General features: G+C 42.0%; 1 protein-coding gene across 1 annotated transcript in view; it reads right to left on the bottom strand.

The window, feature by feature from the left end:
• kirrel3l (kirre like nephrin family adhesion molecule 3, like) overlaps window positions 1-22,682 on the bottom strand; it is a 51,743-nt gene extending 29,061 nt beyond the window's left edge. Inside the window, exon 1 of the mRNA XM_058414442.1 lies at window positions 22,160-22,682. Within this exon, the coding sequence (XP_058270425.1) occupies window positions 22,160-22,199 (40 nt within the window). The 5' untranslated portion in view covers window positions 22,200-22,682. The remainder of the gene's footprint in view (window positions 1-22,159) is intronic.
• Window positions 22,683-24,992: the final 2,310 nt, after the last annotated feature.

Genomic DNA, 24,992 nt, shown 5'->3' with positions numbered 1-24,992 from the left:
CAGTTAGCTAGACCACATTCCTACACTTTTCTCTTAGCATTTAGCTAAACCACTTTCTAACACTTTTCTCTTAGCAGTTAGCTAGACCACATTCTAACACTTTTCTCTTAGCATTTAGCTAAACCACTTTCTAACACTTTTCTCTTAGCAGTTAGCTAGACCACATTCTAATACTTTTCTCTTAGCATTTAGCTAAACCACTTTCTAACACTTTTCTCTTAGCAGTTAGCTAGACCACATTCTAATACTTTTCTCTTAGCATTTAGCTAAACCACTTTCTAAACCACTTTGCATTTACTATAATTATTGCTCATTTGCACTCATTGCATTTACTCATTGCATTTACCTCCCACTGTATACTGTTTATATACTGTTATATATTCAAATTATTTATATATTTTTGTATATCGTTTATATATGCAAATTATTTATTGTTATATACTTATTGTATATGCTAATTATTTGCACTGCGAAATGCACTTCTGGTTAGATGCTAACTGTATTTCTTTGCCTTGTACCCACATGTGCAGTGACAATAAAGTTGAATCTAATCTAATCTAATCTAATCTAATCTAATCTAATCTAATCTAATCTAATCTAATCTAATCTAATACTTTTCTCTTAGCATTTAGCTAAACCACATTCTAACACTTTTCTCTTAGCAGCTAGCTAAACCACATTCTAACACTTTTCTCTTAGCAGTTAGCTAAACCACATTCCTACACTTTTTATTTAGCAGTTAGCTAAACCACATTCTAACACTTTTACTTACCATTTAGTTAAACCACATTCTAACAATTTTTACTTAGCATTTATCTAAACCTCATTCTAACACTTTTCTCCTAGCATTTAGCAAAACCAAAATTTGTTTGTATTATTTTGCTTATCAATTAGCTAAACCATCTTATTTGACACATTTAATTAGCATTCAGCTTACCATATTCTTATAAATCTTGCAAACCATATTTTCATTGAAATTCATCACATTTTCTGATGAAATGCTACATGCTACAACGTCATCATGCTGTTTACGTCACATACACTTCCTTTTTTTTGTTTGGAAACTGCTGCCATTTTTTTCATTTATGATTTGTTTATACCACACCAGCCTGAAGGTGTGGCTAAGTCAGAGCATGAAGAAATCAGAGCATTTATTATCATAAACCTGACACATCGTGAACATGCTAAATGTCTTCATGCTAGTTGCTGTCAGTTCAGATGTTTAGGCTTTGAGACATCTTACCTCTGTGGGTTTTTTCACAGTTAAAACGATTAATATAATATCTTTTTTTAATCTTTTCCCTCATGGCTACGAAATGGAACTTTTTTTAGCATCATTGCTACCTGCTCAGAATGCTACGTTCCCTATAGTACTGTAAAGGTCCCTATAGCAGGTTTTAAGGGTGTCAAAAGAGGACATTTCAAAAGGACGTAAAGTCATAGCGTCTATGGGACTGTCTCCCGTGTGTGTGTGTGTGTTTGTTCCCCTCCCACTAGTAACAAGGTCAAAACACACTTGGCCTGTCAGACTTTAATCCGGATTTTTCAAAAAAGATCATTTCACAGGCCTGGATGGCAGCAGGGCAGAGCGTGTGTGTGTGTGTGTGTGTGTGCAGTAGGGGGTTGTGTCGTGTCGTAAATAGGGCAGGCATGCTGTGGGGATTGCAGGGCGCATTTACCAGCTACTTTGACTTGTGACTTTGCTTTTTTAGTCACACACACGGCCCGAGTTAAGTGCAGCAGTGGACGAGAGCATGCCATATTAAACAGCTTTGCTTTTGCTGTTTTTAGAGCCCGGGGTCCATCTGAGGACTCGCTGAGAGCAAAACGGATGGACAGATGTTAGCAATGATCCCTCTCTGGCTACTGTCAACAGAGACTGCACAGAAAGAGAGACCTGATGGTGCGTGAGGGAGTGTGTGTATGGGGTGGGGTGGGGGGCTGGGGGGGGGGGGGGGGGGGTTTGTACCTGCTCCATTCAGTCTGCTGTAAATCAGAATATCCATCTCAGGGTCTGACCTTATTTGGTGCTATGTTGTGCCCTGTGTTTATTGCACCAGTGACGATGTTAAAGAGCTCAATGTTCATGTTCTTCATCACTGCGCTGTCTGTGTGCTGATTTAAACATGTCACCCAAATCGAAAATATAGCTCATATATATATATATATATATATATATATATATATATATATACCACACCAATCAGGCATAACATTATGACCACCTGCCTAATAGATACTGACCACTGCAGACTGGGAACACCCCACAAGAGCTGCAGTTTTGATACTTCACAATTATTGAAAAAACAAAGCACTGCTGACTTAATAAGGGCAACAACTACATAGTATAATTATATACTATTATACACGAGTATAATTGCCAGTGGGGTTGATGCTCAGTGTTTGAACCAATCATACACCACAAAAAGGGGAGGGGCTTATGGCATATAATGGCCAGAACAAACAATACATTTATTTACCATCCAAATATAATCATTAATTAATGTAGAATCATTTATTCATTTTTGCTTCTCATAAATGTTACACAATATTAAATGTAATTATAACTGAATAAAAAATTGCTGTAATATTATAATAAAAAAAAGGTAGAAAAGGAATAAATTGGTTACAGTAACTCTGGCTTAATCACAATATGGATGTATCACAATATCACTGATTAGTTTCCTATAACAGCATGCTTGCTCATGATTTATTTAACGTATACACTAACCTTTTATGTTATATAAGTTACAGTGTGTTAGACATATCGCTGATACCCAAACTGTCAAGAAAGTGCATACTGACACCATTTATTGGTATACATATTATATATATATATATATATATAAGCTCGATCCGTGTCCCGCCCCATTTATATGTCACTAGCATCAGGTTCAAATACATCGACACCTACTCCCTACTTTCCTGGCTTTTAAAGACTGTATGAAAAAAGGCAGTAACTCAACACACATACACACACACACACACACACTGTAGACACACACAGATACAACATGGCCACCCTGAGTGCTCTGAGCTCTAATGGTGTGGTTAGCCAGCGAGGCTGACCCAACCTTATATCCATTACACTTATCCGCCATGCTCTCAGGAGAACGCGCCCTGCCTCTGCCCACTGCTCACACTGATAATTCAACAACCTGCTAAAAGAGCAGCAAATGCTGCCCTGCAGACCCTCGCTTTCAGCTGACCCGCTCCCTCTTTCTGCCTCTGGTCTCATTTCTGTGGACAGATAGATAGAGAGTGCGATGGATGGATGTGCATAGGGGAGGGAGAGCAGAGAGCAAATTAAAAAAATAGCTCGCTGGAAAATAAGCAGGCTGCGCTGCCTAAAAGCGATGAATTGTGTCTGCTTTAGATAAGGCCGCTAAAGCCGAGCTGGAGAGAGTGAGCTCAATTTCGCACTGGGGAATTATTATCCTTTTGTTTCGCCGTGGAAAGCCCTTTTGTCTCAGTCTCATTGTGGGAGTGTGTGCGTGTGCGCGTGGGTGGCCGGGTGGAGTGTGTGTTAAGCCGTGATATAAAAAAGCATTTGTTCGGGTCTTTGGTGAAGGGTGCACTGGATCTCATAAGCAAGAGACTTGTGTTTACTGCAGCAGTCTAAACAAGCCACCTGTGTCTACTTCTGCCCTCTCCCAACCTGGCACACGTCATCCCTTTCTTTCCTCTCCTCCGCTTTCTGTCCACAGCTCTCACTTCTTATTTCCCCGTTGCCTTTCTTACACTTTCCTCCTCCTCCTCCTCCATTTCTGTCACTTTATGTCTAAATTGCAGGCTAACAGCATTTTGAGGACTGTAAGCACAGGAGTTTAATCCTCCTAGCCACTCTTTCACGCTTCTCTTCTTTGTTGGTTTCCTGGCACCAATCGTGACCCTTTTTACAATTCCTCAATTCCTTCAATCCACCTTCTATCCTTTCATCCTTTCATCCATCCATCCATCCATCCATCCATCCATCTGCACCCCTCCCTCCATTTTTTGCAGCTTACCTACTGTGATGTACTAGTTCACACTAAGTTTTTCTCCTCCTAAATACCTCCCAGCGCTCCTTTTCAGACTTGTCTACAGTGTGACCAATTTGCCTTCGCCACGCATTTTACTTTTCTGCACTCGTCTTCTGTTTTTCCACCCCTCCCCTCTTTCATTCTTTCTATCTCTCATCCTAGTTTGTCTATCTATGGCCTTGAAAATTACAGGGAACGGACTGGGACTGTCAGTCTGAGAAGAAGGACATGGAGAGGAGAGAGAGAGAGAGATGAGGGGACAATTGAGGAGGGCAGGAAAGGATCACATGGACTAACGGACATGTGGACACGCCCACGTCACCGCTGGAGGTTTAAAGGCGTAGGACGAGTCCCTGACAGATTGAGGACTCAAACTAACTTTGATGGAGCTGTAATCACTGTTCCTCAGCAGGACTGTCACCCTTGGGTTTGTCCCCTCTCTGTGTCTATCTGTTTCTCGTTCCTGTCGCGACACTGTTCCAATTATGTCGTCACACCGTCAGTCACCCCGAACGCATCATCAGGACGCATCATCCGCCCTTCTCCACATCAGGAGGACACAGACGCACGCATGTTTCATAGGTTTATGCTTATGGGATAGAGCAGTCAGACCCATGACATGAAACGTTACTGGAAATGGATAATAATGATGTGTTATAATTAATATAATGAATTAATGCACATCATTTGTGTATATTAACACAACTGCTATTGTGTAAGAAGAATACAACACTCACTGTTATTAAAAAATAATCAACTATAAAATTCCTGATATTATTTATTTATTATTTAATTAACTAATTTATTCATTTATTGCATATAAATTTCCTGTCACAGCATGTTGCCTAGTTTTATTTATTTATTTCATTTAGTTATATATTCTCTCCTGTTTCTCATGATTCGCACCATCAGAACTTTGCTTAACGATTTTACTCCATGACTCATGTCTCTCCTCTCATCCATTTTTGGAGCAAAGTGTCCTCTCTTACAGCTGAAGGAATCCCAGCACAAAAATAAAATAAAATAAATAAAGAAGACAGTCTAAAGGAGGAGAGGAAAGGGGGAGGAAAAGATTGTCTGTACACATCAGCCAGCTGTCTTGACAAGATGTTGATTGAGCCCGTCTTGTCACTTCGTGCCCCCTGGTGCTATCCGGACAAGACTGCTGAATCTCTCTCTCGCTCTCTCTCTCTCTCTCTGCTTGGTGAGAGTCTTTCAGTATGATTTACAGCGCTTTTAGATCATTAGCTCTGTGCGCTGTTTGCATAAACGTGTCTGCCCTGCGATCCGAAAACCCAGAGCAGCGTCTACTTTGGATGTGAGACGGATGTTGCGTGCTGCCGAGTGAAGAAAACAAAATGAATAAGGGAAACGGAGAAAAAATAAATAAATGAATAAGCGCAGTCTTTGTGTCTGTACCAGATCTGTTCCTCGGGCTGAGGCATCGGGGTAAACAACGGGCGAGGAGAAATACGCAGCACGATAAATAAGACAAGGCGATTAAAAATCCATAAAGACGATAGAAAGAGCATGTTATAACGGAGCCCTGAGTCGATCTCGCTTCTTCTTAAAGGCAGAGTGAATGAAAATGATAGAATGTGCAGCTTACACAGAGTCACGCAGCACGTCAGGCTCAATGCCCTGAAGCGGCAATTAATTTAGTCTTGGGATTTGCGGCCTACGATTCCTAATTGAGCCCAATAGAGGCCCCTGTGGCTCTCCACAACTGAAAAAAAGTGTATTTTATAATTAATGATTTTCTTCTTCTGCTCTGTCATTATTATTATGATTTTTTATTAATTTATTTTTTAAATAGAGGACAAAAAATCGAATGTCCTCCTGTTTTGATTGTGTTCAGAATTGAATTTCTTTGTCAAGTTACACTACACACTGAAGGTTAATGGCTCATATGAAAGTACACTCAGAAATGTAAGCATTTCAAGGGTTTTTTCTGTTTTTACCTACCTACTCGAGGCATAAATAAAAACTTTAGTTTTTTTTTTTTTTTTTTCAAACAAATGTTCAAAGTAAATGCTGATATCAACCCATTTCTGCTCTCTGAGATGCCCCAAGTGCTTGTTCATAAGCATCTAAAATTTAACGGTGTTATCTTCAATCACTAAAATTCTGTGTAAGGTTATCCTACAGAGGGAAAAACACACATTTCACACTGAAAGCCAACAGAGCTCTGACTCATTTTATAATCAGACTTGCAGGGATGAAATAATTCATTTGCTTATACTGATTGAAAAGTCGATTTGACACTAGTGTACTGGTAAAAAGGGTTAAACAAGGGCACAGAGTTGTAAGGATAGACATTTCTACAGCTCCATGTTTCAGCTGAGGCTGTGGATTTATATATGAGTGTCTGAGGGTCTTTTCAAGATGTTTAAGTTGTTGTTTTCCCCCATACTCCATATAAAAAAAACATAGAAAAAGGAAGAACTTGTGTTATAGTCTGCAATAAAATAATCCATAAGTGCTCCTTGTTGGTCTGTTTACTTGTCCTTTTAACATTGTCCTTCAGCCCACCACTGTGGAGGAAGCTTGAATCCCAGTCGAGCAGCATCAAATCAAACAATAGAGTGTCTGAGATGGCGAGGAGTCTCCATCGGCAGCTAAAAGGCCAACGCAACACAAGTCTAGGCATCTTTCAAGCAGTCCCAGATTAATCAATGCTTGTTTTTTTGTTTTTTTTTGCATCTTTCACAATGTCGGCTTTTATTTCTTTCCCCTCAAGGTGACCGTGTGTGGGAAGAACCGGGAGAAAATGCAAAATAATTTTGATTAAAACCATTTATTTATAAGACCGATTATTTCTGAGTTGAAATGTTCTGTAAATGATTTGTTGATTGACAAATTGACAAAATTCCGTAATAGAGGGAAAATCATCCATACTTTCCATGCTTTGTGTAGTAAAAAAAAAAAAAAAAAAAACTCTGAAATGCTATTAAGTTAGTGCTAATTGGTAAAGGTGTGTAATTACGCTGAAATGTAGAATCAGGTTTTTTTTTTTAAGAATGTACCGTTTCCTCTAGAAGTATCAAGCCTTGATTAATGAACAAATGATTAATGAGAGAACTAATTAATCGATTAATTATTAAACATGCAGTCCAGAGAAGAGGAAATAAAGGATAAAGGAAAGTGGAAGCAGCCTCATTGGGGAAAGAATTCAGATCCGAACGTGATCCGTTGTGTTTGTTTTGTGTTTCTGCCGGTCAGGTGGAGACGATACGCAGCGTAAATGTCAGGTCACGAACTCTCCTTTGACTACCATATGGCTCGCAGGTGTTCCGAAAGCAAAACATGTGAACTTTGGAGTCAGTAACCTTATGCTAACTGCAAGCCGACTGATTTGCGGCGCTAATGCGTATCTTTGAAGTACAACTTCACTCTTCACACGCTGTAGGTCACTCAGTGTCCTCCTTTCACACGTCATCTTTAAGAACGACACTCCATCACTCTCCGCTGCCACACGTCGTGGTCCAGTGTGGCGTGACGGCGACCGAACGCTACCCAGATTGCTGTGATGTATGAAACATGGCCCGTGCCAGAAACTATGATATAGTGTAGCATTTTTCCAGTCAAGTTTGACCTTTTTTCCTCTCCTGATATTAATCGTTGCAGTGCTAGAAAACATGCATGATCTATTTCTCCCCCAGGATCTTCATGAACTTTCAGGCACTACTGCGTCCTCGCTACATCTTTACTTAGTTTTTTTTTTTTTTTTTTGTCTTTCCTCCAGCGTTCTCCTGTACAACAACTCTGTTCCTGCCTTTCGTCGCCATCCCTATCCCTCTATCCACACATCCGCTCTGGGATTCATCGTGGCCCACAGTTATTTTATGATCGGTGCTGAGTTTATGGCGGCCTTTAAAAAAATGCGCTGCTGCTTCCCTAGAGAAACCCCCCCCGGCTCAAGCTTAGGAGGAGCTGCTCCGTGATATCCACAGTTATATATCTCAGCAGTTTGGCTGTGACATTATTAGCAGAGTCTCTGACCAAGGGGAAGAGCCGGAGAGCTTTGGAGAAAATCTCCAGGGACTTTTGGAAAGCCAGAGAAGAGGAAGATGAAGAAGAAGAAATGGGAATGGGGGGTGGATGGAGAAGGGGCCTCGAGGCTGTGAGGCAGGATTGTTTTCAGCTAATGTGACAGAAAGGACTCTCTCTGTCAGTCTCTCTCTCCCTCTCTCTCTCTCTCTCTCTCTCTCTCTCTCCCCCAACCCTCCTCCTCGCTTTTCTCTATCTTCCTGTTGACTGGTCCTGTGTTGTGTGCTGGCAGCGTGGAATTGCACAGTTTCTCAGTCCACATGGGGTGAAAAGACCTTTGTCCTTCCAGTTGGCTTGGCCCATTGACTGCTTTTCGTGGACATATGGTTCCTGTGAGTCGGTTTCAGCCCGTCCCTGCACAAGAATGCTGTGGGAGGGACGTCTGACTCCCACTTTTCCAAACTCCCTCTTTAACACCTCGGTCTGCTTGTGCTTTTGATGAAGTTAAACACTTCATCGGGAGTCTTTTTAGTGACCCTCTTTCACCACCAGCTTTGACAGTTAACGGACCATCATGTAGATAATGGACTCTGTGTTTGTGTGTGTGTTTGTGTCTTGGTGTGTGTGTGTTGGGAAAGTATTTCAAACACAACCCACACATTCATATCCAGTATGAAATATGATTGCTGATACAATATCCCTTCCACACCCTTAACCGTTCCCTCCCATCACTCTTTATCTTCCTTCGAAAAATATTTTCCGTAGAACATGCATCTCCTCCATTCTCTTTCTCTGTTGATGCATCTTTTTCACTATTGTCTCACACACCCACACTGTTTAGTTGGACAGAGGCTTAGGCAGCAGTAATAGATGGATGCTGGGCAGTGAAGCCTGTATCTCTGATGCCCAGGCTCCTGCTGGAGTGTCTCAGCATGTCTCGCTGTGATAAGCCTTTTAATTAAGTGTCTAACAAGGACGTCTAGGGGTATCCGTCGAGGGGACACGGTCGGCCGTGTATGAACCCATTAACTAGAGGGAAGGAGGGAATCGGAGTGAGAGAAAGAGAGAGAGAGATTGTATTTAATACTCCCTTGGTTATTTTGTATGAGAATGACAAAAACAGGACAACATGGAAATAACCAAACCTCTTCTTGACATCTCCAGTTTTTCAGATAACATAAAAACTTCATTTTTTTTGCATCGCATTTTGTTGATAAACAGGCGACGCAGGAAGGACTCTTATACCATCAGATGCCACTATTGATCATTAGACAGAGCGTCCGGACAACCTGGAGATTGCCTGCCTGCAGCTCGATGCCGATCCAATACTGACTTCACAGGATATGGGGTTTGAATCTCAGGAAGTCCAGATCAATCTGTATAGATTGATAATGAAAAAAGTCCCTTTTTGCTTATCTGCCCCACTTCACTGTGTGGAAGAGAAGGAATAGATAGGGTTAGAGGGTATCTCTACACAACACAGAAGGAGGGGAGATAGAAGAGGGGAAAATAGCACAGGAGACACAGAAAAAGAAGAAAACAAGCTTTCCTGTCTTTCTTCTGCTATGCAGTCTGTTTTGCTGGCACTTCACCCACTTGTCTGCTCAATCCCCAAAACAGTCTCCATCTTAAAATTCTTCATTCTTCCTTTTTTGAAAGAGGCATCTTTTAAACCTTAATTAAACCAGCTCCAAAAGCCCTTCTCTTTCCAGGGGGCAAGACCTGAAATCAGCTTAGAACAATCAATGGGATGGAAAGAGGCAAGAACAGAGGAGGGAGAGTGAAGAGAATAAGAGAATGAAAGATAGAAGGAAGAAAAACACAGAGGGCCTTGCATCTACTCTCAAGGAATGGTGGTCAGAAGCTTGGCTTGACCTCTCGACCTGGAGCTTCTCGCAAGATTAAGCAGCCAACAAAGCTTCTCGAGTGAAAAAACACAGCCAGCGAACAATGGCTGCCAGGCGTGAAGCATATTGGATTTTAATTAAGAGCCTAGAGAACATGTTGGGGCCATGTTGAATAAGGCCGTGGGACTCGGAGGAGCCGTGGTTCTTCAAGCACTTGACCGTCCAGTGCGTCTCTTTGCTGTTTCCCCCCTTTACAAAGTCTTTCTCTTCTCTTTTGTGTACTTTTCTTGTCCTTTCACACTCTTCTCTCGCCTTTCTTTCTCAGAGCCTCAAACAAGAACTAAAAAAAAAACCTGTGTGGTGTCTGTCCACTCATTCACATGTGCCTGGTGAGAATGGCAAACAGAGACTTCTCTCCCAGCTCCTTAGAGAGTTATCTGTTACCCCCCTTTCCCAGCCTTTTTCTCTTTATTTTCTTGGGTTATTACTCCGTCACTCTCTTTCTCCTAACAAGGTAGATGTTGCCAGTGCCTCTTGAGGATGGGAGAGAACGATAAAGTTAAAATGGAGTAAAAGGGGGGGGGGTGATTATGTGATACAAGACAAACTACATGATCTTGATTGTGAAAGTGGTGCCAGGATGAAAGTAGGAAACGGGACGGGAACCGAAAGCCGGAAAAATAATTATTTGTCAGCAACACAGCCAGGAAAGAAGCATTTTGCGCCAGCGTAGAGAGGATAGCATCAATTTAATTGCCTCTAAACTAGCATGTTTTTCTGGTCTACTGGATTGAGCAAGTAATTTGCCGGAAAGATTGCTTGATGTGTAAACTTTCAGTGGTCTGGACTGTTTAAGTGTTGCTCTTATCGTCCCCTTTTGTCTTTTTTCCATAACTACAGCTGGATACAGCTAACAATAATAATGCTGCTAGCTTAATGAAGGTGGAGCGTGAGCAGCAAGCTTTTGTGCGTGCTAACATGACAGAGAAACAAAAAAAACCTCACTGACGCACATACTGGAATACCAAGTGCTTGGTCAGAGACAGGTCATCGTCACCTCCACAGGCAAGAAAAGCAAGTCATTAATTGGTGCGAAAACACACACCAAAGTTGTGTAATGGGCATTCGAGAAGGCTGGATCTTGTTAACACAATACACTAGATCATGGTGAGGTGGAGAAGACAGGGACAGAAGGAATGGGGGAAATAATGTGTGAGAGAAAAAAAAGAGCAAAAGGAGACCTTGTTTGTTGAAGATAGTCTCACTAGCATTGCTTTCTCCCCTGCCTAGCTCGGAGGAACAGTTAATGGACCTTTCGTCACCCACTGCTGTGCAAAACTAGCGGCAATGCCATCATCAAAGCCAGAAGAAACAAATTAAGGTCCGTAGTACAGCGAACAAACTTTGACCCTTCAGGACATTGCCTTTGACTGCTGTGCTTTTTTCTTTAAACACACGACATGAAGAGCACAGACATTCATGAAAAATGTTTAAATTCCCCCCTCCCAATTCCCCTCCTGAGTCAAATCTGCTCCTCTTTTACACTTAAGTGAACTCGTTAATAACATTAGCAAAACAAAGGCGGCTCTGCGCCAGCCTGCCACATCGGAGTCCCACAGAAGAGCCGACTCTTTTACCCAAACTCTTATAAAATGCTGTGCACAATGAATCTCTTTCACGCTAGTTTTTATACTGAAACTAGAAGTCTATGAAGAGCTAATCAGCTACTGTGGTGGATTTGTGACCCTCCCTCTGGCTTGGCTGAAAAGGGCTCCAGGGCTTCCTGATTGCCCCGGTCAGCCTTCCTAAGTAGCCTGTGATTGAGTGGGACCGTTAAGGGATCATCTATCACTACTCTAAGCTGGCTTAGGGAAAGAAAACGGACACGTGACACACCCACGAGGACCCCACATGAGCACATAAAAAGTGTTATTAAATTAACACTAGCATAGTTCAATTACCTGAGATTTACACTTGAGTACATTATGCCAGCAGTTTTATTGTGTACACTCAAGCCTATAGAAGACAGTACTCCTTTTCCATTGATGCGATCTTGAAGGATGCGTCGTATCGAATGCAACGATGCGCTCGAATCCATAGCGAACCTGTACGCCACTCCTCAAGGCATCACTTTTATACGAGCTAAACAAAATGTTTTTCTTTCAGATCCTTTTTATTCCTGCTGTTGTTTTTAGAGGTTGCTCATAAATCAAAAAATCTTTATATCCTCTCAGCATGCTAGCTGAAGTTATGGGAAAGCTGAGGCTGCTAGCTTCAGGCTAGTTTGATGGAGGAGAGCATCTCTCTGCCTCTGTTAGTGGCAGTTCAGAACTAATGCAGAGATAGCAGGGTGTCTGTTTGTCTTTCTGTCTGTTTGTCTGTTTATCTGTTTATCCGATTGCCGCAGAGACGGTACAATTCTCCCCACCTTGCCAATTTTCTGCAGCAGGGTTTCCGTACTACGCTACACTGTTTTGGCCCCACGCTGTGCACGGAATATTTGATATGTTGGTGGTGAAAGAGCAAAGCATGTCTCCTCAGGTAAGGTGGTTGTATCTTTTGTATCTCCAGCACTGCCTCAAAAAGCAGACCATTTACTTTGGTCTATTTCAATCTCTTCTTTCTGCGCTTTCTGCTATCCCAATCTGTTTATCTATATGTCTAATTACGCTGTCTGTCTTATGTAATTTGCTCCTGGATAAATGGTTGTCTGCTAGAGACCCGTTCCTCCTCCTCCTCTGTTGCTTCCACATAACAAATTAGAGGAACAATGGTTGCAAATGGGCTACTGCATCAAACCGGATGATGGATGAGTGATGGGCGCTCACCGAGGGTTGAGCTCTCGTCCCTTCCCACCCGCTGTCGGCAACTCCTTGCGCAAGATAGAGAAACTTCTCGAGTGCTCGCTTGCTCGAGCTTCAAAAGCGCTTTCATCCGACTCTGAGTCACCTGATTGTGTCTGTTTTAGAGTGTGCCTTCTTGTCATCATGCTAATCAAGCAACTTCTCTTGCTCTTTCTCTTCACTTTGTTTCTTTCTGTCTCTGTCTCGTGCTGCCTTCCCACTCCTTTCCACTCTCTAATCTCTGTCATTATGTCTGAGTGACAAGTACTCCATGCCAGCACCCACTGCAAGACTGAACTTGAGGACAGAACGACGAGAGTAAACATCCGACATCCTGCAAGCATCCAGTAAGCTTGAGGTAGCTGTTTGTGGAAATGTGTGTGTACATGCTTGCTTGCATTTCCTCCTTAGGGATCAGCAGGGGCGGATGCTTAGGTGCCACAAGATTTACAAAGAAAGTTCTCATTCTCTTGCTGTAGAGATCCCGTAAAACACTTCCAGAAAACCTCAGTAGAGGTCTCTCAGACATCTCAGAGACTCAAGACCAAATTCAAGCCCCTACTTGCCCCTTCTTGCCTTTCCACCTGCCTTCCACCTTCCACCGTGCCTTTCCACCTTTCCTCTTGAGGAATTTGAGTGTCCATGTCTACTTAGTTTTCACCACATTTCCCTTTTTTTGTACACCTCAAGGTGTTGAAACGTTCCACCTTGTTGTCCGGTCTCCTATTTCAGTCAGTGTCTACCTCAAAGGCTGAGCCATTGTTCTTCCCCTTTTATCATAAGAGAACACAAATGCAGGGGTTACTTCACTTTGGTACAAGGGTATCCATTACCTTCTGAGCTAAGCCGCTGGAAGTTAATCTCTTTGAGCCTCCATTCTAGTCTGCGATGGCACACCACTCTTTCAGGCTCCAAAGACTCCTGTATCTTTTTGCTAAGTGTGTTTTGTTTTCATTCCTTTCTGTATGCCTTTCCTGTCCTTCTCTTGTTGTCTTCCTTCTCAGATTTTTTAAAATGGTTTGCCTAGAAGAAAATTTGATCCACAACTATCCACACACCACACATTCACCATTTTATTTATATCTCTCAGGTGTTTGATAAAATTAACATGTTCTGACTAAGAGTAAGCAAGTCTTGATCAATGGGCTTTGAGTGACACGCCTCAGCCGATTGCAAATTGGCCAACTTTCCTTCCAGCCTCCCACAGAAGCTTAGAAAATCTACATATTGGGCTTTGAGAAATAAAGAAAGGAAAGGTAAAGTGCAGGAGAAACTCTGCAATTGAACATTCTGTACACTTCTTGCATGAAATCCAGCTGTGTGTCAACAAAACAGAAGATCTATTCACCTCTACTCAGCAAAGCAGTGTCATCCAGCTCTTGTCTCCAGTGCCGTGTGTTATGCTTAACGGTTGAATCGCTGAAATAATATTTGCGCTTGCATTCCACCCAAGCCTTGAGGGTGGAGAGCTCTCGCTTTGTACTGAGAGACGGACTTGAGACGATGTTAATGAGGGTCTTCCTCTCAGCATGAGAGTCATTCGGCACCTCCATGACTCATGAAGAGACGGTCTAAGATCGGCCAAAAAGATACGCAGCAGTCAAGGACGAGGCCTAATCGTATGATTTGATCTGAGAGGGTGCTGGAAAGTTCTAAAGGGTGAAATTTGAGCGCAATCAAACGTGTCAAACTTAATCTTTGTGTTTCCTTTGTTTATATGAGTTGTGTGAAGTCTTGTGACACTGTGCAATTGTTAACGAGGCAGCCGGGCTTTGACTAATCACTCCGTAAAGGGCACGTAGCCGTAACCATGGGAAACACGCGGCTTAGCTTAGCCCTTGTGCACACACTGCATTAAAGCCAAAACAATCCTTCACAGCCAGTCATCTGTGCATGATTCATGTATGAATATTCATCGATGACTACAATGCGAATTCAGCCGGTAATAAACCAGTGCAGTCTCCGTTCTATGGAAACTTGACAGCCTTCACTGATAGAGCAGCTATATCAAATAGTAAACAGGCGGCTATATCAACAGTATTTTTTTTCCTCTGTGGTGAATATTCCTCGGCATCAGGTCCAAGTTTAATACCAGGTTCAGGGGCTGCGACTCGAAACGATAACACCGATGCAGATATTGCTGCAACGTGGAAAACAAATTTCAATTCGCTGCTGTTTTCTGTGTCCCCACAGGAGATATAAAATTCTAGTCTTGTCTTGATTGTAAAACAGAAAAACTGCCATATTTTTTACTGTATTCCCAAATATGCACTAAACCTGACTGGGCAAGTGCGATCTTTAAATTGTGATACATCTAAGCCATAAGAGATGACACCTTTTTTTTTTTTTTAAAGAAAGTAAGAAAACCTTTGCAAACCTTTCCTAATATTTTAAAGAAAGTTGGACTGAGTTGAAATGTAGCTTTCTTCCCAGGCATTGTTTAATAATTTGCTGTAAATTAGCATTAACCCCCCTGTCTCAGTCTACCCCTTTGTGGGTCATGGTGTAAATCAAAGAGCAAACACTCTCTTAACTCTACACTGTATGCAAATTATAGGCGATAACTTTTTTCTAAAAGCTCATGAGTCTTTCCTCCATCAGATCTCTTTGCCTATTAGATAAACACTGAATCGATATTGAAGCAAACTAAATATGACTACATATGATACTTAAATTGGTATTAATTGGTATTTAAAGCAGGTGGTGTTCAGAGCATGCATACCGATACATATAAACATATCAAACCCAGTCTAGGAACAATTCCAAGTAAAACCAGTATACATATCTTTAGTATGTCTCTAACACAATTAAGTTAAATAGCCTTTATTTGTCACATATACATTACTGCACAGTGAAACACTTTCTTTGCATATCCCGTCCTTGGAGGGTTGGGGTCAGACATGAAGCACTGTCCCTGGAGTGCAGGGGGTTGGGGGCCTTGCTCAAGGCCCTAACAGTGGCAACTTGGCAGTGCTGGTGCTTGAACCCCAGTCTTCCAATCAACAACCCAGAGCCTTAACCACTTTAGCTACCAGTGGAGCAATTGCATAATCTCAATCTGCCTTAAAACACACTAAACTAATCTTTCTTTTGAGTGCCTTGTCTTGGCTTTGGGAGCAGAAGGATCATGATTCTGAGAGGTCTGCTTTTTATGAGTCACCAGGACACCATGAAGGAACAAACTCTCCATTTTGATCAAGCTGAATACTGAGCCAGAATGACATAATTACCCTGGACTTGAATAAGGAAGTGAGCACAATTCAGCTTTGTCTCTGTGCCTGAGTGCCAGGGAGAGAGGATGTACAAGAATGGGGACAGGACCAGAGGATTTGAAAAAAAAAAGGTTGGAAGACAGGAAGTCCAAGTCCCTGTGAGTCCACTGAACTCGGCCGTTAGCCACGTGTCCTACAGTGGTCGGAGGCTATTAACCCAAGAGCCTTAGCAAACAATGCCAGGCTCTTTATCTCTATGTATCTGCTTGGTTCAACTGATTAGCTTCCTGTCTAATTGTCTTACTCTCCTGCATGGACCCTTTGTATGTATAGGGGAGGGACGCTCGACAAATATGGACCCGCCGAGTTCATTATCTTATGTAGAGCACTAATACAACAATGGGATTTTGTGAAGCAAACTGTCGTCACAGAAAGCTATTGTCACACCGTCCGCTATATGTGCTAGCGTCATTATCTCAATGTTAAGTCAGGCTAACAAGAGCGTGGAAAACAGTAGGGGAGTGGATAAACGATTCTGGAGCATCTTCTCCACAGGGGGTAAGGCAATACTCAGAGGAGAGCTGTTTCCTGACACTGGGAATCTCGTCTCCTGTGGATGTCCGCATATGCTAAATGAGACATAACATGAAGTAGGTTTGACTGCAGGCATCAACACGTCCGCTTGCCCTAAATTAGATCCTTTCCTCTCCGTTTATCATCACTGTTGTTGGAGGCAGATAAGAGGGCTTTATTTGCAACATGCCAGAACGAGAACAGAGCTGATCCCCTTCGTATCTGGAGTAGAACAAAGTCAAATGCTGAAATATACATGTGCTATATTGTGTGGAAGAATAAAAAATGCTCTGTGATGTAAAGAGTTTTGGTCTATAAGTGCTGTATATGTGTGAGCAGAAGTGTGAGTCCTTCAGGACATGTCCGGTGGAATGCGAGCCAATCAAAGTAGGCCAAAACTCATCCATATCTGTGCCATGTGGGTATCTTCTAAATAATGCAGCAGGTTTCCAGACCAGAATTCTGCTGCATCGGCGCTATTGTGGGCCCTGCATGTCACGATCTCACTCGGTCTCTCTCTCTCTCTCTCTCTCTCTCTCGCTCTCTCTCTCTCTCTCTCTCTCTCTCACTCTCTCTCTCTCACACACACACACACACACACACACACCATCCTCCTTTAACTTTTTTAGCACTTTCCCATTTTTCTGGCTCTCACAGCAAGCTGAGCGTGAGGAACAGGAAGCAAGGAAGGACAGAGAAAGTGAGAGATTCCTCCATGACTCCATGTCACACCTCCTATTGTCCAACTCACACACACACACACGCGCACACAAAGTCTGTCTTGATTTACACCCTCCACACCATGTAAACATATGGCCAGTTGCCACACACACACACTCACAAACACACACACCCCTAAATCCTTTCACAGAGACTAAAGCCATGTATTATATTCATGGTTCCCTAAAGAAGCCACCACAATGCCACAGGGCCGGTGTCTTCGCCGGGAGGAAGAGGAGGGAGGAGTGAGATTAAACCATCACTCAGCCTAACAGAAGTGACAATATATATTCTCTGTGTGTAATCAAATATGTTTGTTTGTCCACTGTTTTATCAGGTAGTCTGCCTAACTCATTGCTAATGTGAAGTTCCCCACACAAATAAGGAGAGAAAATCAGAGCAGCAAAAGGGAGAAGCAGAGCCTGATGAGATCCCGCTCCACAGTGGATGTGTGTATGGCGACAGGGCTGGGCAGGAAGAGGAAAGAGTGTGTGATCTTTGCACACTTCCTTTGAACTTAGCCCCTATGAGACACATCTCTAAGCTAAAGCATCCAAAAAAAAACCTTGCGTCCAAGATTACTCAGAATACTGATGCCGGAGCTGAGTAGAATTCCACTGGGATGCAGAGGGACATTCCGAGAAAGAAAATTCTGGATGCTTTGGTGAGGGCATACATATGAATGTTTGCCTCAGAGGCAGTGTGTGAACAGCTTGTTTTTCTCCAAGCCTCTGTCATGTTCTGCCTCACTCGCTGCTAGTTTGAGTTCTAAGCTCCAGTGCTGTCACATACTCCCCCAAGTGTGTGTGTGTATATGTGTGTGTGTGTGTGTGCGTGGACTTGTATATGCAAGTAGAAAGAAGAAAGTGAGGGTAGGAGCTGAAGTGTGTGTGTGTGTTTGTTTGCGTGAAAGTGTGTCTGCATATGCTGTTGTGTGTATGTCCTTGTGTGTGTGTGTATGTGAGAGAGAGTGAGAGAGAGAGAGAATGCCAGGCATTAGTGTACGCTGTGGTATGTGTCCATTAGCGGGGATTGTGCGGTACGGTGAGTCAACAGCGTGATGGCTGTCACCTACGCACAGTGAGGAACACAGCAGTGTGTAGATGTCAGGTGAGATGAGTAGTGGCCATCTGGGAGTGTGTGAGAACCTCAGCGCTCCTCCTGGAGCAGCTGCTGCCAGTCTGTCAACGAACAGCGTCGGTCTGCTATCAGCTTACACACACACACACACACACACACATATACACACCCATTCATATGTTGTCATCTGACCGAATAACCACATGTGAGATGCGATGTGGGGAAACTGTTTGAAAGTGGACTTTTGTTTACATTTGGTCAGATACAATTTGCAGAAAGTGAATGATCAGGTACTGATACATGGCATTATTTATGCATTTATTTGTTTGTTCAGTCAATTTTGTCCTCTTTCTTTCTTTCTTTCTTTCTTTATTATGCACATTTTAGTTAAATTGTTTTTAAATTCTAACTTCTGTCCCTGGATATTGTATGGTAATTTTATCTATCTATCTATCTATCTATCTATCTATCTATCTATCTATCTATCTATCTATCTATCTATCTATCTATCTATCTATCTATCTTCTTTACTCCTCTTCTCTCTGTCTCTCTCTCTCTCTCTCTCTCTCTCTGTAGTTTGATTTGTCAGTTTGGTCAGGCAGGCTTTTTATTAACATTCCCCACTAATATTTTTTGTTTTGCCTCACAGTCTGATGGCGCACATCCTGATTTCACATTTAAATTTAATTACAGCCTCCATCCGTGTCAATACTCTGCTCTCATTTATCAAAAAGACACAGAGAGAGGGAGAGAAAGTGCAGCTTAACAGCCAGTAAACATTTGTTTTTGTTTTTTCATATTCATTTACCAGAGCGTTGGCCGAAAGCATTTTAATTGGTTGCACTTTTGGGAGTGATTGAGGGGATTTGAAACCTTTATCTCGACTTGAATCAATGGCGCCGTTAATAATACAACCGATGAATAAAACATTCGGTTCGAGAGGTAGGGAAACAAACACACAAGGCAGGTACAAAACAGAGCTCTGGAAAGACTGATGTGTCCCAAACTACAATATTGTTGAGCGTGTGAACATCAGATACTGTTCAATCCCATAATACCGGGAGATTTCTGAAGTGATCTGTCCTACTTTGATGACATCATGGAGATCTGTGATGCGATGTTTCAAAGGAACAGGTGTGATTGTTTCACTTCATTTACAGTGTAAACATGTAAAAATAGTAGGTTTGATGTCTGTCACAGTTCGGAGACTTCCTGCTCAAACGCGCTTCTTAAATAAGCTTTGTGCCGTCATAGCTCATACATGCCAAGTCTTTTCAAAGGAAAGTAACTAATACATGCTCAAAAGCCCTGTTTCCTCAGGGGGTTTAACACACTCTTGTCAACTTCTTTTTTGTGAACAAGCGACCACTGGCAACACAAAGGAACGCAAGGTGACAAGTGTGTGAAGTTGATTGCTCAACAGGAACACACTCGCACTTGGAAAACAACAGTTGTAGCAGGTTTCTTGGAGACATTTACTAGCTTAGTTTACTTCAAACTCAGTCATTATCGCTAGCTAGCTAACACGATAATGCGTCAAAGCATCGTCATCTGTCGTGTAAATACATAAAGTCTTATTGTTCCTTATATTTACAAGAACAACTGCTGATATTAAAACCCAAAAGATTTTACTCTTAATTTGCCTCTGTATATATGGAAAAGTTAGGGATACGAGTTTTAGAAAATACGACATTTGTGACAAAGCTAAGGAAAATGCTACTAAGTGATGTCAGGCTCTCATTTGCATATTCCCGTATGAGATTATTGCATTAAAATGGGCTACAAACTACCTTTCTAGTTTCTACCTGTTGCTTTATTATTATTATTATTATTATTATTATTATTATTATTATTATTATTATTATAGCTAAAGTAAAACTGATTAAAAAAGAAATCACAAAGGATTTGGGGGAAAATTAGTTGCTACTGGGCTGCTGTGAGCAGTGGTTGGTCAATAAGCAGTGGTGTTAAGTGATTGTTCTGAGGTGATTAGTGGTTGGTGGTCAGTGGTTGGTTGCTGAGATTTGGTGTTTCAGTGATTGGTGCTGGGCATTGGTCATCAGTAGTTGGGTCTCTGGGCATTTGTGCGTCAGTGATTGGTGGTTGCTGAGCATTGGTTATCAGTCATTGGTGGTTGCTGAGCATTGGTTATCAGTGATTGGTGGTTGCTGGGCAATGTTGGACGGTGATTGGTGGTTGCTGGGCAGTGGTGTTCAGTAATTGGTGGTTGCTGGAGAGTGGTGATCAGTTATTGGTGGTGACTGGACATTGTTGAACAGTGATTGGTCATTGTTCAGGTGTGCTCAGTAATTGGTCACTGGGCAGTAGGGAACAGTGATTGATGGTTGCTGGGCTCGCGCACCGATGGTTGGTCACGAAACTGCGCTCTTTCTGAACTCATACAAGCAGCAGCTGTTGGTGAAACTATTGCGCTGAGGCAAGCACTGAAACTAGTTAACATCTGCTCAGAAAGTCTGTCAGTTCATAGCAATATCGGTGCTTTCTGCTGATAAAGTCTCTAAATGTCGACAGCAAATGTTCTAAAGTTGCTAACACGTGAGTAAACTAAAGAAAGACGCTTCAGATGAAGTCATTTAAACCATTCAAATAGAAACTCATTCCGATCTAGCCTATTATCCCAGACCTGTTAAATCAAACAATGAATTAATCAAAGTGCTCCTTTAATGATTTGAATAAAATTGCCATCACGGGTCTCCCTTAGGATGTCGCCCTGAAAGCACTGAGAAGTGTGCCACCTCTATTCGCGCCCAACAGCACACTTCTCAATATTTATTTAATGTCGCTGCATTATTCTGTTTGAAAGAGATAGTGTATTATCCCTGGCATGCCTATGAAATTATTAAGGCGCGGGTGCGTGCGTGCATTAGTGTGTGTGTGTGTGTGTCCTCTTTACTCGGCTCTGTGTGCGAATAAAACCCTCCGGCGTTAAGTTTAAACGCGCTTTATTTCCTCCGTGGATACATTTATAATCTACATTTTGCTCAGAGAGTTCTCCCTCTCTCTCTCTCTCCGTCTTTTTTTGTGGGGCACAGATGCAAAGATGTTAAATGAATAGCCTGAGGGTTATAAAGTTTATCATGACCTAAATGATCTGTTTGTGCACTGTAACTCATAAAGAGCTCATCCGTTCATCAAGCACAGACACAGAAATTCTATGTAATCGATCGATCGATCGATAGATAGATAGATAGATAGATAGATAGATAGATAGATAGATAGATAGATAGATAGATAGATAGAACCTGTACAGTACCGCATGTGTGAGCTGCAGTACATTATAAGCAGTTTAAGAGTTCACACACACACACACACAAAGGCATGTATTCACAAGAATGTTCAGAATCATCTCCAAACCTTAAAGCAGAACTAATCAAATAATCAAACAATCACAACCGCAATGACCAAAGTTGTTTTTTTTTTTCCATTGTACCATTAATTCTGAGCCCATTAATAATGAGGACTACACGGGCTACACACACACACACACACGTTACAACAGACAGTAGCTAAAAATGCGCGAACAATACGGCTTCTTCACATTGGTATTTTCGTCCATTTAACATCCGTTTAATCCCGATTAAGGGCTAAATGAACTAAGACTGACAGTTAAAGCTGATAAAGTACTCTGATGAAGGGTGCGAGGTCTCACTCCACTACCAGAACTGGGAAAAAAACACTGCCGTAAGAGTGGTGTTACTGGTTTGACGCAGCGCACCCGGAGAAGTACGACAATACATATATAAATAAAAAACAATAAATAAAACCTAACCAATTTATCCATGCTACACTGTGGCACCTCATAGCACTGCAGAGAAACCCAGAGCGTGAAAATGAATCCCCAAAGCTCTTACCTGCTCCTAAAAGGATAAAAGCGAGGAAAAACTGCAGCATCTTGCTCCAATCTTCTCTCTCTCGTTTAAAAGCTGCGCGCTCGCGACGCACCGGTCCTGATGGCAAATTCTTCCTTCAGCAGCTCTCCAAAGCAGGACAGATGAAAAAAAAACAAACTTAACAAACAAACACTCAAAACCAACAGGCTCTGAAAACGTCCTCAGTGTCTCTGCGATGGTCCGACTGTGTTCACACAGAATTCCGTGGTCAGTTCAGGGTTTCCGTCTCCCTTCCGAGTTGCGAACTTTCTTCCAGGGCGCTTTTGTGTCGATTTCTAATGAACGTAGAATCTCTCCGTTTATCGTGACTTCGCTCCTTTTAGTCCGAGTCGGTTTGGTGCATCTCTGCACTGGATTGTCCGTTCAAGAGTGTTGGAGTAGGAGTGTGCGCGCGCGCTTGCGCGTGTGTGTGTGAGAGAGAGTGCGTGTGTGCGGCTTGGCTGTGCCGATGTTGAATGAAGCTCTGATCTCCTCCGCAGCTGAACGCGTTTCAGCACCAGCCTCTGCTGAAAGCACCACTCGTATCCACACCCCCTCCGTCCCTCCTCTCTCTCTCTCTCTCTCTCTCTCTCTCTCTCTCTCTCTCTCTCTCTCTCTCTCTCTCCACACCGCTCACACTCCTCTGCGCTCTTTCACACTCCTCTGCGAGCTCACAGACACCTCTGGACTTCTTTCTGCACTATTTAAAAACAGCTCTGAAATAATTTCACACGCGTGTGCACTCTTTACACACTAGCTGTCTCTGTTTTTACACTTCAGGGCGCACTTTCTTTCACGCTCTTCCGTGTGCTTTGACAACAATCTAAGGATTCTCTCTGCATTCTGTTCACACTTATACTCCTATATGCACCGTTTTAGTCATCTTTTATTTTTGGCACTTTCTTCCACTCCTCTCTACACTATTTATTAGAGAGCTCAAAGTGCTTTTTACTCTCGTTTATACACTTTTTAGACAGCTGTAACACTCCTCTCTGTACCCTCGCGTGCTTCTCTGTGCTTTCATGGCAATCTCAGCATTCTCTATACTTTGTTTTTGAGCTCCTACACTTCTCTCTGCATGTTTTTGGACCATATACGCTTTCACACTCCTCTTTAAGCTTTCAGAGAACACCAATTTTTTTTTTTTTTTTGCCTCCTTCATGCACCCTTTAGAGCCCCTTATGTGGGCTCACATTTGTCTCTGCATTACGGTCTCTCAGTCTCCTCTCTTTGCACTTCAAATTTTTTCTATGAATTTTATCTGCGCTCTCTAGAAAGCTCTATACGCGCAACAATTTGCTCTTACACTCTTCAGCATGCTGCCTGGTACATGTTTTAGACTCCACTACTTCTATGTGCTCTCACACACACAGACACACACACACAGACATCTGTCTGCTCCTCTACACTCCTTAGTCTATGCAATATCAGACTCAATACACACTTGTAGTTTTTTTTTTATTTTAAATAAATAATACTCTGATCTCAGGTCCCTCTTTTTGTATCATTTATGAATCGGTCATAGGGTATCTGTTGGGTTCTGTTCTTCCTCTCAGGCATAAATAAAAAGAGATGGCGTTTCACATTTGGGAACTAGAACACCCACTCATGCACACTCCACTGGGCTACAGCCCCTAAGGACTTGTGATTATTTAAAGAAGAAAAGAAAAGAAAAGGGAGGCGGGGTAAGGCCTCGGACACTTTAATGCTAGAACAGTAGGGGGTGCTTGGTTAAACACCAAAATCCCCAGTGTTGAATTAACACCTCCAGTGTTCAGTGAATGCCAGCTGGACACAAGTGAATACAATAAAGTGTTAATTTAGCTTCGGGGATTCTGAAGCTAAGGTTTGTGGAGATAAAAACGCAAGGAAAAGTAGAGCTATAGAAGAGTTAAGTTAACAAAAATGATTTAAATTAGACCTTGACTTGACTGGTAGAATGTCTAGACACTTGCACTATGATTTATCTTTTCGAAACTGCTGTTACATTTTTAGTGTTTTTCATAATTTTTTGGTGTTGCAATTTAGTGTTTTGTGAATTGACTATTGCTTAAAACTGTAATTTGACGTTTCTGTGTTTAAATCTTTGTATTTTGGCTTCAGAGTCTCATTTGTGGACAGTCACAGGCTGTGGAAAATGTACTTAATCAACACTGAACAGATCTCATGAGAAATCTGTAGGATATCAAACAATTAAGTCTGATATGATTAGATTTAACTCCATTTAATATAAATTTCCGTGTGAATTGTTTTACACACTTTAAACAATCCATAAAACATTCCCATGATCTGATTATTTATATTCTCAAATTCATCTTGTGCTGAAAATACATGTATTTTGGGAATCAGATAACATCTTTCAGATGAAACGTAGCCCATACTACCAAACCCAGCTCATTTCTAATATCCATGAGGTGATTTACTTTATCAAGCACACAACTGTGTACCAAAAATTTAAAAGCCTCTCATTAACTGTGCGGTCCCGATCTGTGATGTCCCTTTTATCTGCTCTGTCTGTTGTTGATTGCAATCAGCAGTGTGATAGAAGATCAATGAAGTTCACCCAGGTGTGAATCACATCAGCGCTGTGGCAGGTGGCTGGATATTAAAACAGAGGATGAAGCGTTTAGGACAAGCACTGAATCCCAAATGGCTCATGACTCTCTACATTACATAGGGTAAAAAAAATAAAGACTTGTACACCATATGAAGTGCACTATATGCCCAGTAGGGGGCTATTTGGGCTTGAGCCAAGCACTTGTCAAATTGTGTGTTTGCAGCAACCTGCCAATCTTAGATATAGTGGGTCTCTACA

Source organism: Hemibagrus wyckioides, linkage group LG17 (genome assembly GCF_019097595.1).
Source record: "Hemibagrus wyckioides isolate EC202008001 linkage group LG17, SWU_Hwy_1.0, whole genome shotgun sequence".
In the NCBI taxonomy this organism is placed as follows: domain Eukaryota; kingdom Metazoa; phylum Chordata; class Actinopteri; order Siluriformes; family Bagridae; genus Hemibagrus; species Hemibagrus wyckioides.
The sequence above is the reverse complement of the archived record's forward strand: the minus strand, read 5'-3'. Positions and strand labels throughout refer to the sequence as shown.